This window comes from Salvelinus namaycush, chromosome 27 (assembly GCF_016432855.1).
Source record: "Salvelinus namaycush isolate Seneca chromosome 27, SaNama_1.0, whole genome shotgun sequence".
NCBI lineage: Eukaryota > Metazoa > Chordata > Actinopteri > Salmoniformes > Salmonidae > Salvelinus > Salvelinus namaycush.
This window is the reverse complement of record NC_052333.1, coordinates 30,184,221-30,197,496: the sequence shown is the minus strand read 5'-3', so window position 1 is coordinate 30,197,496 and position 13,276 is coordinate 30,184,221. Positions and strand designations below refer to the sequence as shown.

General features: G+C 43.0%; 2 protein-coding genes across 3 annotated transcripts; one reads left to right on the top strand and one right to left on the bottom strand.

The window, feature by feature from the left end:
* The first annotated feature begins 406 nt into the window (after nt 1–406).
* LOC120022272 (E3 ubiquitin-protein ligase RING2-A-like) lies at nt 407–3,916 on the top strand. The gene is made up of 7 exons (XM_038966174.1): nt 407–659; nt 1,287–1,386; nt 1,622–1,782; nt 1,955–2,170; nt 2,378–2,701; nt 2,836–3,073; nt 3,264–3,916. Exons 2-7 carry the CDS (start codon nt 1,309–1,311, stop codon nt 3,414–3,416), a joined length of 1,170 nt encoding a protein of 389 aa, XP_038822102.1. The 5' UTR covers nt 407–659; nt 1,287–1,308; the 3' UTR covers nt 3,417–3,916.
* Nucleotides 3,917–9,301: 5,385 nt separating this feature from the next.
* Nucleotides 9,302–12,311, bottom strand: LOC120022431 (40S ribosomal protein S18). Of its 2 annotated transcripts, none has more exons than XM_038966321.1 (6): nt 12,199–12,311; nt 11,479–11,577; nt 11,286–11,372; nt 10,922–11,023; nt 10,650–10,741; nt 9,302–9,984 (listed from the first exon to the last, which is right to left on the bottom strand). In XM_038966321.1, exons 1-6 carry the CDS (start codon nt 12,199–12,201, stop codon nt 9,909–9,911), a joined length of 459 nt encoding a protein of 152 aa, XP_038822249.1. In that variant the 5' UTR covers nt 12,202–12,311; the 3' UTR covers nt 9,302–9,908. The 2 variants fall into 2 exon arrangements, with proteins under 2 accessions (XP_038822249.1, XP_038822250.1); XM_038966322.1 differs by having other exon boundaries at nt 12,113–12,238.
* Between the last annotated feature and the right edge of the window lie 965 nt (nt 12,312–13,276).

Below are 13,276 nucleotides of genomic sequence, written 5' to 3'. Positions count from 1 at the left end.
TATATAGCATTTGCAAAGTCATCAACAGCTATTGTTTCAATTCAACCCAGAGTTCAACTAAAAATAGACAATACATATAGGCCTAGGGTTTTAAGCTTTCCAATCTCCCCTTCCTTTCTTTCTCTCTTCCTCTTTCCCCCATATGATTTCTCTCTCTCTCCTCCCCCAAACGTTGTGGGTTTCAATATGTCCAAGTGCACTTGATCGACATTGGACAGACACACTTTAAAAGTGTAAATGTTTCTTAGAAATATAGTGCTGATAAGGTATTCGCTATTTACCCCTTTCAAGAGAACAGGCTCCCTAGGAAAGTTTGTTGCGTGCAATACCCTAAATAACCACCAGGGGTAGCTAACAAACTGAGCTATTTTGCAAGGGAAATCAAGTTGCTTCCACATATCCGGCGAAAAAAAGAGAAAGATGGCTACAGAGGGTTTCCAAACCTGTCGTCTTTGAGTAATTATTGTCTTTCTGGATGAAAAATAGCGATAGTATCACCCCCTCACCAACATACATCGTGATGGAAAAGAATCCCGTCACACGGTGGTCATAGTGGCACGAGCTTGAAAGTATTTCGTTACAATCCGGTGTTCGTAGCAAGCTAGCTAGTTGTGCTGCGTGGGCTTGCGTCACCGGGCAGCTGTCCGTCAAATTCCTTGGTAAGTAGCCACTAGCTATGCTAGCTAGATCCCATAACTAGCTAGACTGCAAGTCACTTTTTTGTTTTTACCAAAGCAAGCTAGCTACACATGGATAGATAGCATGATAATCGTGTGACATTACGATTCTACCGAAGTCTGACAGTTTGCTCGATGTATGTAATTGTGACAAAATAAGTTATTTACCAAAGTAGCTACGATACAACAAAGGAGGACATAATGCATGCAACCTCGCTCAATGTGCATGAAATGTCAAAGAAGGAGGGTGCAATGAGATGTAGCTAGGCTCGCTAACTGCATTGCCTTGGACATTTTACTGTTTTTAGAACAACAAACGTTAGCTAGCGAAACCCAATTCTCCCAACAACAAAAAAATCCCTTGTTTTTTTACTGCATAATTATTACCAGATAGCCTGTGTACCCAAAGACTTCAGTCTCATTCATCACTTGTCTTGACAGCTGTCAAACTGGGTTGCTCAGTTGCAAACTGTCAAAGTGATGTAATGCAATCAACTGCAATCTAACCTTTACACAGCACATCTCTCATCAGACTGTAGGCCTAATTACCTAAAACGAAATATAATGTGTGTAACATTCATCTTAAACATGTTTAATGCGTTTCCATAGGGAGGGGTCTATAAAACACAAAATGGCGACTCCAGTCAACATCCAAAACCCCAGTAAGACGTGGGAGCTGAGCTTGTATGAACTGCACAGGAGCCCACAGGTAATGACAATCACGTTCCACATAGGAATAATTACAAATGCATCCAGGTGAAGTGATTTAATTGTATTGTATTCCCAGAAACAAGTGCTTTTTATAATTTCTCATAACAAAAATCTGTGTGAGGAACTGTGGCCATGGTCAATCAGTTTAACGCTGATCCACAAAGAACATGGATGGGCCATCATAGACTTGTCTGTGCCTGTATTGTCTGACACATTCTCCTCCCTGCCTGTAGGAGGCGATCATGGACGGCACAGAGATAGCGGTGTCCCCCCGGAGCCTCCACAGTGAGCTGATGTGCCCCATCTGTCTGGACATGTTGAAGAACACAATGACCACCAAGGAGTGCCTGCACCGCTTCTGCTCTGACTGCATTGTCACTGCACTCCGATCAGGGTGAGGTCACACACAGCTGTGTGACTATTTGAGGATGACTATATTCTCGCTACTCCGGACTGTGCTCTCGTATAAATCTGAAGAGAACCTCCATACTAAAGATTATTACATTTCTGTGAAGATACTATGTAAAAGCTTATCTTTAACTCACTCTCTGTCCTCTCCTCCTCAGGAACAAGGAATGCCCCACGTGCCGAAAGAAGCTTGTGTCTAGACGCTCGCTCCGCCGCGACTCCAACTTTGACGCCCTCATCTCCAAGATCTACCCCAGCCGTGACGAGTACGAGGCCCACCAGGACCGGGTGCTGGAGAGACTCAACCGGCTGCACAACAAGCAGGCCCTCAGCTCCAGCATTGAGGAGGGGCTGCGCATGCAGGCTCTGCACAGGTAGGAGATGAGGGAGGATGGGGGAAGGGTTTATAGGTTTCTCAGAAATCCCAGTTGAAAGATTCTTTGAATTAGGAGAGAGTTGTCAGACTTAGTATGTAGACAAACAAACAACACTGACTGCACAAGTCAGGGAAAGTTCCTACTTTATTGAGGATTGGAAGTTTAAAATGGACTCTCGCGCTCTGCTCACCCTTGACGCCCCAGAGCCCAGCGAGTGCGCAAACCGGCGCAGGAGAGCGACAACACCACCTTCAGCGGCGGCGAGGACAACGGGGATGCGCGGTCACACCTCTCCCACGACTCTGCGCCCTCCCACCCGCCAATCCCCCCGAGCCACACACCCTCTGAGGCCGGGCCCAGCCGGAACCCTAAGCGGCCCAGGGTGTCAGATGAGTCAGGCCCGGAGGTGGATGGGGGCAGCCCCACGGCCCCGCTCCGGCACCACAAAGAGGGCCCTGGCTCAGAGATAGAGCTGGTGTTCCGCCCGCACCCCCTGCTGGTCAACACACAGGACTACAGCCAGACCAGGTGAGGGCTGTGTGGGGGAAGCTGTGAGGTGGTCTGTTATGACTTCTCAAATGATGGTAATTTCAATTCAAAATGTATTCCTGAAGGGTCTTTTTTAATAGTTTTGTTTTTGTCACTCCTCATTCCTGTCTCAGATATGTGAAGACCACAGCCAATGCCACGGTGGACCACCTGTCTAAGTACCTGGCTCTGCGTATTGCTCTGGAGGAGAGGCAAAGAGACAGCCAATCAGATGCAGCGATGGAGAAGGGGAAAGAGGGAGTGGAGGCGGGGGCTAAAGGAGAGAAATCAGCAGGAGGAGGGGCCAGCCTGAAGAACGTCAGTGAGAAGCAATACACCATCTACATCACCACATCAGGGGGCCAGTTCTCTGTGAGTACACAAGCTTATCCGTTCTCTTTTTTTCAGGGTGGGAGCTGTTATCAGCGACTTATCCTTTCTCATACCTCTGTCACACGTCTAATTTTTAAAAAATCTCCCTCCATTCAACATTGCTTTATTTTTCTTCCTACTATTCCTTTTGACTTGTTCTCCCTCACGTTTCTCTGTACCTCTTTCTCAGACTCTGAATGGCTCCCTGACTTTAGAGCTGGTGAATGAGAAGTACTGGAAGGTCAGAAAGCCTCTGGAGCTTTACTATGCCCCCACCAAGGACCAACCGCTTCAACCATCACAGCCACCGCAGCAGAAGTCCCCACAGCCCAAAGAAGGGTGAGGAGGACAGGAGCCCTGCCTCTTCAGCCGTTATCACTTGCTGTCTCTGACAGATTTCTGTGTGTTGTGTGTAGCTGCTTCTAAGGTAGTCATTGGGAACATTCCATAGATTGAAGGTCTTCAACTTTGTCCTCAGAATCTGAAGTTTTAATGTTTTTATCCTCAGTAGCTTCAAATCAAACCTGAGTATGAAGTTTTTGCAATTCCTACAAATCACATCTGTTAATTCCTTTTTTCCTTAATCAAATGGTTGACTTAAAATGCTGTCTGGACCGGTGCGCACACTGACAGACAACACCTACGTAGTCCAGCCTTCCTTCAGACCACCAAGTATTGCTTGACATTGCATCAGGACTGCCAGATTATGTTGATACATCATTTCAGATCAGCGTGAGGATTTTACACTACCTACTCATTCAAGGGTTTTTCTTTATTTTGACTATTTTCTACATTGTAGAATAAGTGAAGACATCAAAACTATGAAATGACATATATGGAATCATGTAGTAACCACAAAAGTGATAAACAAATCAAAATACAGTATTTTATATGAGATTCTTCAAATAGCCACCCTTTGCCTTGATTACAGTTTTGCACTCGTGGCATTCTCTCAAACAGCTTCACCTGGAATGTTTTTCCAACATATGCTGAGCACTTCTTAGCTGCTTTTCCTTCACTCTGTGGTCTGACTCATCCCAAAACATCTCAATTTGGTTGAGGTCAGGGGATTGTGGAGGCCAGGTCATCTGATGCAGCACTCCATCACTCTCCTTCTTGGTAAAATAGCCCTTACACAGCCTGGAGGTGTGTCGGGTCATTGTGCTGTTGAAAAGCAAATGATAGTCCCAGTAAGCGCAAACCAGATGGGATGGCGTATCACTGCAGAATGCTGTGGTAGCCATGCTGGTTAAGTATGCCTTGAATTCTAAATAAATCACAGACAGTGTCATCAGCAAAGCACCCCCACAACATCACACCTCCTCCTCCATGCTTCACGGTGGGAACCACACATGCGGAGATCATCCGTTCACCTACTCTGCATCTCAGACACGGCGGTTGGAAACAAAAATCTCCAATTTAGACTCCAGACCAAAGGACAAAATTCCATTGCTTATGTTTCTTGGCCCAAGCAAGACTCTTATTATTGGTGGCCTTTTAATAGTGGTTTATTTCAGCAAATCGACCATGAAGGCCTGATTCACACAGTCTCCTCTGAACAGTTGATGTTGAGATCGGTCTGTTACTTGAACTCTGTGAAGCATTTATTTGTGCTGCAATTTCTGAGGCTGGTAACTCTAATGAATGTATCCTCTGCAGCAGAGGTAACTCTGGGTCTTCCTTTCCTGTGGCGGTCCTCATGAGAGCCAGTTTCATCATAGCGCTTGATGGTTGTTGCGACTGCACTTGAAGAAACTTTTAAAGTTCTTGAAATTTTCAGTATTGACAAACCTTCATGTCTTAAAGTAATGATGGACTGTCATTTCTCTTTGCTTATTTGAGCTGTTCTTGCCATAATATGGAATTGGTACTTTACCAAATAGGGCTATCTTCTGTATACCACCCTTACCTTGACACAACACAACTAATTGGGTCAAACGCATTAAGAAGGAAAATGTACTTTTAAGAAGGTACACCTGTTAATTGAAATGCATTCCAGGTGACTACCTCAGGAAGCTGGTTGAGAGAAGGCCAAGAGTGTGCAAAGCTGTAATCAAAGCAAACGGTGGTTGTTTGAAGAATCTCAAATACAAACTATATTTTGATTTGTTAAACACTTTTTTGTTTCCTCCATGTTTTGATGTCTTCACTATTATTCTACAATATAGTAAAAATAAAGAAAAACCCTTGAATGAGTAAGTGTTCTAAAACTTTTGACCGGTAGTGTACATTGGAAAATGTTGTAGAGATTAACCCCCTTTTCCCTTTGAGACAGACTTGGGATGACCAGAGGTCATATAGGATGGTTGAATTGAATATTATGCAAGAATATACTGCTATATAGCAGTAGATTGGGACTTTTCTATACTGAATTCAGCTTGCTTTGAAATTAGTTGATTGTAACTATTTATGTCATATTTAATTTCTTTAAGACATCACTGATGCAGTATGCCGCTTATGGAGGATATCAAGTAGCAACGGTTGGTGGAATTGAGCTAGTTAATGTGATTTATCCTAAGCTTGGACCCATAGGGCCCACAGGGCTTTTTCCTAATGCTTCATACCTTTCACTTCCTTTATTAAGTCTTACCTGATGCACTTTATACACCGAGTATACTAAACATTAGGAACACCCCCCATAGGGATGCTGGCCCATGTTGACTCCCAATGTTTCCGACAGTTGCCAAGTTGGCTGGATGTCCTTTGGGTGGTGGACCATTCTTGACACACACGGGAAACTGTTGAGCGTTAGTTCTTGACCCAAACTGGTGCGCCTGGCACCTACTACCATACCCCGTTCAAAGGTACTTGAATCTTTTGTCTTACCCAAACAATCCGCATCTCAAGGCTTAAAAATCCTTCTTTAACCTCCTCCCTGTCATCTACACTGAAGGGGATTTAACAAGTAACATCAATAAGGGATCATAACTTTCACCTGGATAGTCTGTCATGGAGAGAGGTGTTCATGTTTTGTATACTCAGTGTATGTTCTGCTGGCATATAATGGGTTTTCTTACCTCAGTTTTTCTATGATCTTTGTACAATAAGGCAATATATCCCACTTTGAACTGTTACTCAGCTTGTTTGTATTGCAATTCCTCTTGATCCATTCAGCACAATAAAAAAAGGCAAGGATTGCGTTGGTATGAAACTGGTGCTGTGGTGTTATGACACATTTTACATACAGCTCATTCGGAAAGTATTTAGACCACTTGACTTTTTCCACATTTTTGTTGTTACAGCCTTATTCAAAAATTGATAGAGAACTTATCCTCATCAATTTACACAAAATACCCCATAATGACAAAGTGAAAAGTTTTTTTTGCTCGTTTCTACAAAATAAAAACATACCTTATTTACAAAAGTATTCAGACCTTTGCTATGAAACTCAATTGAGCTCAGGTGCATCCTGTGTCCATTGATCCTTGGTAAATTCAATTGATTGGACATGATTTGGAAAGGCACACACCTGTCTATATAAGGTCCTACAGTTGACCGTGCATGACAGCAAAAACCAAGCCATGAGGTCAAAGGAATTGTACGTAGAGCTCTGAGACAGGATTGTGTCGAGGCACAGATATGGGGAAGGGTACCAAAAAATGTCTGCAGCATTGATTCTCCTCAAGAACACAGTGGCCTCCATCATTCTTAAATTGAAGAAGTGTGGAACCACCAAGACTCTTCCTGGAGCTGGCCACCTGGCCAAACTGAGTAATCGGGGTAGAAGGGCCTTGGTGAACCCCATGGTCACTCTGACAGAGCTCCAGATTTCCTATGGAAATGGGAGAACCTTCCAGAAGGACAACCATCTCTGCAGCACTCCACCAATCAGGACTTTATGGTAAAGTGGCCAGACGGAAGAAATTCCTCAGTATAAGGCACATGACAGCCCGCTTGGAGTTTGCCAAAAGGCACCTAAAGGACTCTGACCACGAGAAACAAGATTCTCTGGTCTGAATGCCAAGCGTCACGTCTGGAGGAAACCTGGCACCATGCTTATGGTGAACCGTGGTGGCAGCATCATGCAGTGAGGATGTATTTCAGCGGCAGGGACTGGAAGACTAGTCAGGATCGAGGGGAAAGATGAACGGGGCAAAGTACAGCGAGATCCTTGAAAATCTGCTGCAGAGCACTCAGAACCTCAAAATGGGGTGACGGTTCACCTTCCAACAGGATAATGACACTAAGCACATAGCCAAGACAACGCAGGAGTGGCTTCGGGACAAGTCTCAATGTCCTTGAGTGGCCCAGCCAGAACCTGGACTTGAACCCGATCTAACATCTCTGAAGACCTGAAAATAGCTGTGCAGCGACGCTCCCCATCCAACCTGACAGAGCTTGAGAGGATCTGCAGAAAAGAATGGGAGAAACTCCCCAAATACAGAAGTGCCAAGCTTGTAGCGTCATACCCAAGAAGACTTGAGGCTGTTATCGCTGCCAAAGGTGCTTCAACAAAGTACTGAGTAAAGGGTCTGAAGAATTATCTAAATGTGATATTTCAAATCAAATTATATTTGTCACATGCGCCGAATACAACAAAATAATTAAGTAAAAAATAGATAAAATAAGTAACAAATAATGAAAGTGCCGCAGTAAAATAACAATAGCGAGACAATATACAGGGGTTACCGGTACCGGTTAGTCGAGGTAATATGTACATGTAGGTAGAGTTAAAGTGACTATGCATTGATAATAAACAGAGTAGCAGCAGTGTAAAAGGAGGGGGGCAATGCAAATAGTCTGGGTAGCCATTTGATTAGATGTTTAGGAGTCTTATGGCTTGGGGGTAGAAGCTGTTATGTCTTTTAGACCTAGACTTGTCGCTCCGGTACCGCTTGCCATACAGTAGCAGAGAGAACAGTCTATGGCTAGGGTGGCTGGAGTCTTTGACAATTTTTAGAGCCTTCCTCTGACACCACCTGGTATAGAGGTCCTGGGTGGCAAGCTTGGCCCCAGTTATGTACTGGGCCATACGCACTACCCTCTGTAGTGCCTTACGGTCGGAGGCCGAGCAGTTGCCATACCAGGCAGTGATGCAACCAGTCACGATGCTCTCGATTGTGCAGCTGTGTAACTTTTTGAGGATCCATGCCAAATCGTTTGTTTTCTGAGGGGAAATAGGCTTTGTCGTGCTCTCTTCACGACTGTCTTGGTGTGTTTGGACCATGATAGTTTGTTTGTGATGTGGACACCAAGAAACCTGAAGCTCTCAACCTGTTCCACTACAGCCCCCTCGATGAGAATGGGTGCATGCTTGGTCCTCCTTTTTCTGTAGTCCACAATCTTTGTTTTAATCACATTGAGGGAGAGGTTGTTGTACTGGCACCACACAGGCAAGTCTGGCCTCCCTATAGGCTGTCTTAGTTGTCAGTGATCAGGCCTACCACTGTTGTCATCAGCAAACTTAATGGTGTTGGAGTTGTGCCTGGCCATGCAATCATGAGTGAACAGGGAGTACAGGAGACTGAGCACACATCCGAGGGGCCCCCGTGTTGAGGATCAGCGTGACGGATGCGTTGATACCTACCCTTACCACCTGGGGGGGGGCTGCCTGTCCAGGAGTCCAGTTGCAGAGGGAGGTGTTTAGTCCCAGGGTTCTTAGCTTAGTGATCTTTGTGGGCACTATGGTGTTGAACACTGCGCTGTAGTCAATGTTTGAGCATTCTCAAACCTGTTTTTGCTTAAGCATTATGGGGTATTGTGTGTATAGGGGGGGAAACTATTTAATCCATTTCAGTATAAGGCTGTAATGTAACAAAATGCAGAAAAAGTCAAGGGGTCTCTATACTCTCGGAATACACTGAAGGCAAATTCATACTGGGGGCGGCAGCGTAGCCTAGTGGTTAGAGCGTTGGACTAGTAACTGAAAGGTTGCAAGACCGAATCTCCGAGCTGACAAATAACAAAATCTGTCCTTCTGCCCCTGAACAAGGCAGTTAACCCACTGTTCCTAGACCGTCATTGAAAATAAGAATTTGTTCTTAACTGACTTGCCTAGATAAATAAAGGTTAAATAAATAAATACTTAACGAAAATATAAAACGCAACAATTTCAGAGTTAGTTCATATAAGTTAATTGAAATAAATTCATTAGGCCCTATGGATTTCACATGACTGGGCAGGGGTGCAGCCATGGGTGGGCATAGGCCCACCCACTTGGCAGCCAGGCCCAGCCAACCTGTATAATTTTCTCCCCACAAGGGTTTAGACAGAAATACACCCCACAAATTTGAGAGAAATACAAGGTGCATTTATTTCAGCTCATGAAAACGAAATGTTGCACTTATTTGTATTTAGTGTAGTAAAATGACCTCATCTTTACTAAATTGTGATAATTCATCAAAATGAAACTTGGTTGGTTATGAGAATATGACCCATGTAAAACACCAAGGTGGACAGTACAGCATTCCATTCACTAGGTTGCAACTGAACCTAGGACTTAGACCATCACTCCGGTCCCTTTTACAACCTTTTCAAAAGTATACCACATATAAATGAGTATACACCGCCTTTTCCATTCCTGGCCTTGAAGTCCGTTTACAGTGCCTGTGTTCAGTCCCCTCTAATTGGGGATCGATTCAGACTTGGGCACAGCATTGTGTGACATTGTAGAATAAGAAATTACATGAGTTCCATTCATGACATTCCCACCTTTGCTTACAGAAGTGACAAACTACCTACATGGGAGCAAAGAAAGCCAAAACTGCCACTGACCGAGGCTCTGTTCTGAGTCAACTACACAACCGCACTAAAACAACTCAGTATGAAGAGATGAGCAAACAGCCAAATGTGTGAACTGTGGCATTTATTGACACATGGGGAGCAGGGAGACAGTTTACTTCTTCTTGGACACGCCAACGGTGCGACCACGGCGACCGGTCGTCTTAGTGTGCTGGCCACGCACACGCAGACTGAAAGAGAGAGGGACAGTCAGTCAGTACAAATGTATCCAGGAAGTAAACTTGGGGATTTCTCTAATGAGATTTAGTAGGTTTGTAAGACAAACAGACAATTACTTGAACACGTTGACAGCAGAAGTTGACGAATGTGCGTACCATTATACCATAACATTGGTATGCCTACAATAAGCACTTACTCAAGGAACTTGTGCAACATTTTGAGTTTTACTGCAACGATCTACAAAATAAATTGGCTAATAATGCCTTCTTGATATAACATCTCAGCAGTAGAGATCAATCTAAACACAATTTACAGAGCATTTAGGGCCAGCTTCCTGGCATGGCTTGCAAGCATATTGAAAGAGTCGTGAAAGCACTTTTTAGACCAAACACAAAAGGTTAGGAAGTTGTCCAAAAATAGGGAGCTGACCCGTTTTCATTTTTTGTGCTCTATTAAACAACCCGGAACTAAGTAGTCTGTCCGGGAAACCAGCCCTTCAGCTGAAAAACGGGATTTCCCCCCTTTCATTAAATACAGAAACACCCAAGAAACATAAAAATGTATAATTTGGTGGGCGCTTTTTTGTCCTATTTTTGCATATCCCAAATCCTTCTGAGTGGGTTCACAGCCAGGGCCATAAAATAAACATATAGTTGGACGTTAGAACAGCGCTTACCCCCAGAAATGCCTGAGACCACGGTGAGCCCTGATCTTCTTCAGCCTCTCAAGATCCTCTCTCAGCTTGTTGTCCAGACCGTTAGCAAGGACCTATAACACACAAACAAGGACCATTGTAAGACTGGACTCTGAGACAAATGTACGTTTAGCTTTCAGAAATAAATTACTCAATTTGTATTGACAAACCATTGACGGGACGTCAACTCAAATAGTTTAGTTCCAATTTGGAAATGAGTCACCAGACATTGCAAGTCTGCTGCAGTCACATACCTGGCTGTACTTGCCATCCTTTACATCCTTCTGTCTGTTGAGGAACCAGTCAGGGATTTTGTACTGGCGAGGATTCTGCATAATTGTCACTACCCTCTCGACCTGGGGACAAATGCATGTATACATCAACATTAGTGAGATGCTAGGTAGAAAAAGAAACTCATCAATGCAGACTGAGTTTGCAGATGACTGGGCCTATCACAATACCTTAGTGATGCATGATAATCCTTGAAAAGTGTGTAAGGCTGGGATTCAATCAACCAGCACAGTGTTGTGTTTGAATTCCAGCCTCAGCCCCTCCGATACATACAGCTTTCATGTTTAGAGAAACAGTATGTACACAACAGCCCCATGCATTCCTCACCTCATCATCGGTCAGTTCTCCAGCCCTCTTGCTGAGGTCGATATCAGCCTTCCTCAGGACAACATGGGCATATCGTCTGCCAACACCCTGTGCAGGAAATACAAATGAAACATTACTTCGGTTCATTCCCACAATAGCCAACAGTGCAGACATCTCTACCTGGTTCTGAGAAAGACATTCTGAACTTGTCTACCTTGATTGCTGTGATGGCGAAGGCAATCTTCCTCCTACCATCAATGTTCGTGTTGAGAACACGAAGAATGTGCTGGAACTTCTCAGGAATGACCAGAGACTGCAGAGAAATAACAGAACAAACACGGTCAATAGAGATTCACTTTGCTAGGTACATTGTCCTTTGTTAATAATTTGTATTTCCACAACCAAAGCCTGGAATAAACTAGCAAACATGTAGTGTAAAAATGTTGAGTTCAAATGACAGCCTTCACATGGCTACCGTAGTGACATGGACTGACTTTAGATACTGTAACTCGTAAACAAGTTCTTACTAACTTTAACAAATCAGACAATATTGAGTAGCAATAAGATTACCAAAACTAGTTGACAAGGATGGCTGAAAACTGATTGGCTAATATCAACCACACAAACAAACTAGTGTGTAAAAGTGAGGGTTACTACAATCTATTTTGAGAATAAAAGACCACAACAAAAGCCTATATTGACAAAAGCTGTACTTCCATGCAGCATAGTGTCAGCGCGGAATAGGCAATTTAGCATGGGCAGTTAGCTGTTCATTTGCATCAATATATGCCACTTCAAAATATTAAATACAGGCTAAAAGCTCTCAAAAACAATCTTAACAATCTTACCATCGTTGTCCAATGTACAGAATGACCCTAAAAGCGACGATGAACGCAGATATTTAGAATAATTTGGTAGCCCAATTCGCACTCACCATCTTGGAAGCAGGTTCCGTTCAAAGAGGAAATTCCAAGGCTCTCGCGAGGGCTTTTGCGTTCGTTTCGAGAGTTCACAGAGGAAGTGGTTCCATCCGCAAAACGTGTCCGTCTGGGAACAAATCAAATTATATTTATCACATTCGCCGGATACAACTGGTGTAGACTTTACAGTGAAATGCTTGCTTACGAACCTTTCCCAACGATACATTGTAAAAAAAATATATATATATATAAAAAAATAATATATATATATATATATATATAGTAACTAACTCAAGAGGAATAAAATACACAATAATGGAGCTATATACAGGGAGTACCAGATCAATGTGCAGAGGTACGCGATACTTATGTACATGAAGGCAGGGTAAAGTGTCTAGGCATCCAGATAGATAATAATAAAAATAAAGAACAGAATAAAGCAGCAGCAAATGATAAGTGTAAAAGTGTGTGTTTGTATGTTTGCAGTGGTCTATAGTACTTGAGGAAAAATACTTAAGTCTTTTTTTGGGGTATATGTACTTTAATATTTATATTTTTGACTACTTTTACTTCAGTACATTCCTAAATAAAAAAATGTATTTTTTTTACTTCATACATTTTCCCTGACACCAAAAGTACTAGTTACATTTTGGATGCTTAGCAAGACAGGAACATAGTCAAATTCACACACTTATCAATATAACATCCCTGGTCATCTCTACTGCCTCTGATATGGTGGACAGACTAAACACAAATGCTTTGTAAATTATGTCTTGGGTGTTGGAGTGTGCCCCTGGCTATCGTAAATTTAAAAAACAGGAAAATTGTGCCGTCTGGTTTGCTTAATATAAGGAATTTGAAATGATTTATACTTTTACTTTTGATACTTAAGTATATTTGAAACCAAATACCTTTAGACTTTTACTCAAGTGGTATTTTACTGGGTTGACTTTCACTTTTCCTTGAGTCATTTTCTATTACGGTATCTTTACTTTTACTCAAGTATGACAATTGGGTACTTTATCCACCACTGTATGTTTGTTTGTGTTGTGTCGGTATGTGTGTGTGTGTTATATGTGTGAGTGAATATGT

What these genes read in the sequence shown, in the direction of transcription:
- LOC120022272 (XM_038966174.1), top strand. Translation starts at nt 1,309, where the DNA reads ATGGCGACTCCAGTCAACATCCAAAACCCCAGTAAGACGTGGGAGCTG. An exon ending in AACTGCACAGGAGCCCACAG is followed by an intron (nt 1,387 to 1,621) that starts GTAATGACAATC and finishes CCCTGCCTGTAG; the next exon opens with GAGGCGATCATGGACGGCAC. An exon ending in CATCAGGGGGCCAGTTCTCT is followed by an intron (nt 3,074 to 3,263) that starts GTGAGTACACAA and finishes CCTCTTTCTCAG; the next exon opens with ACTCTGAATGGCTCCCTGAC.
- LOC120022431 (XM_038966321.1), bottom strand. An exon ending in TCGCCATCACAGCAATCAAG is followed by an intron (nt 11,373 to 11,478) that starts GTAGACAAGTTC and finishes TTTCCTGCACAG; the next exon opens with GGTGTTGGCAGACGATATGC. An exon ending in AGGATGGCAAGTACAGCCAG is followed by an intron (nt 10,742 to 10,921) that starts GTATGTGACTGC and finishes TGTGTGTTATAG; the next exon opens with GTCCTTGCTAACGGTCTGGA.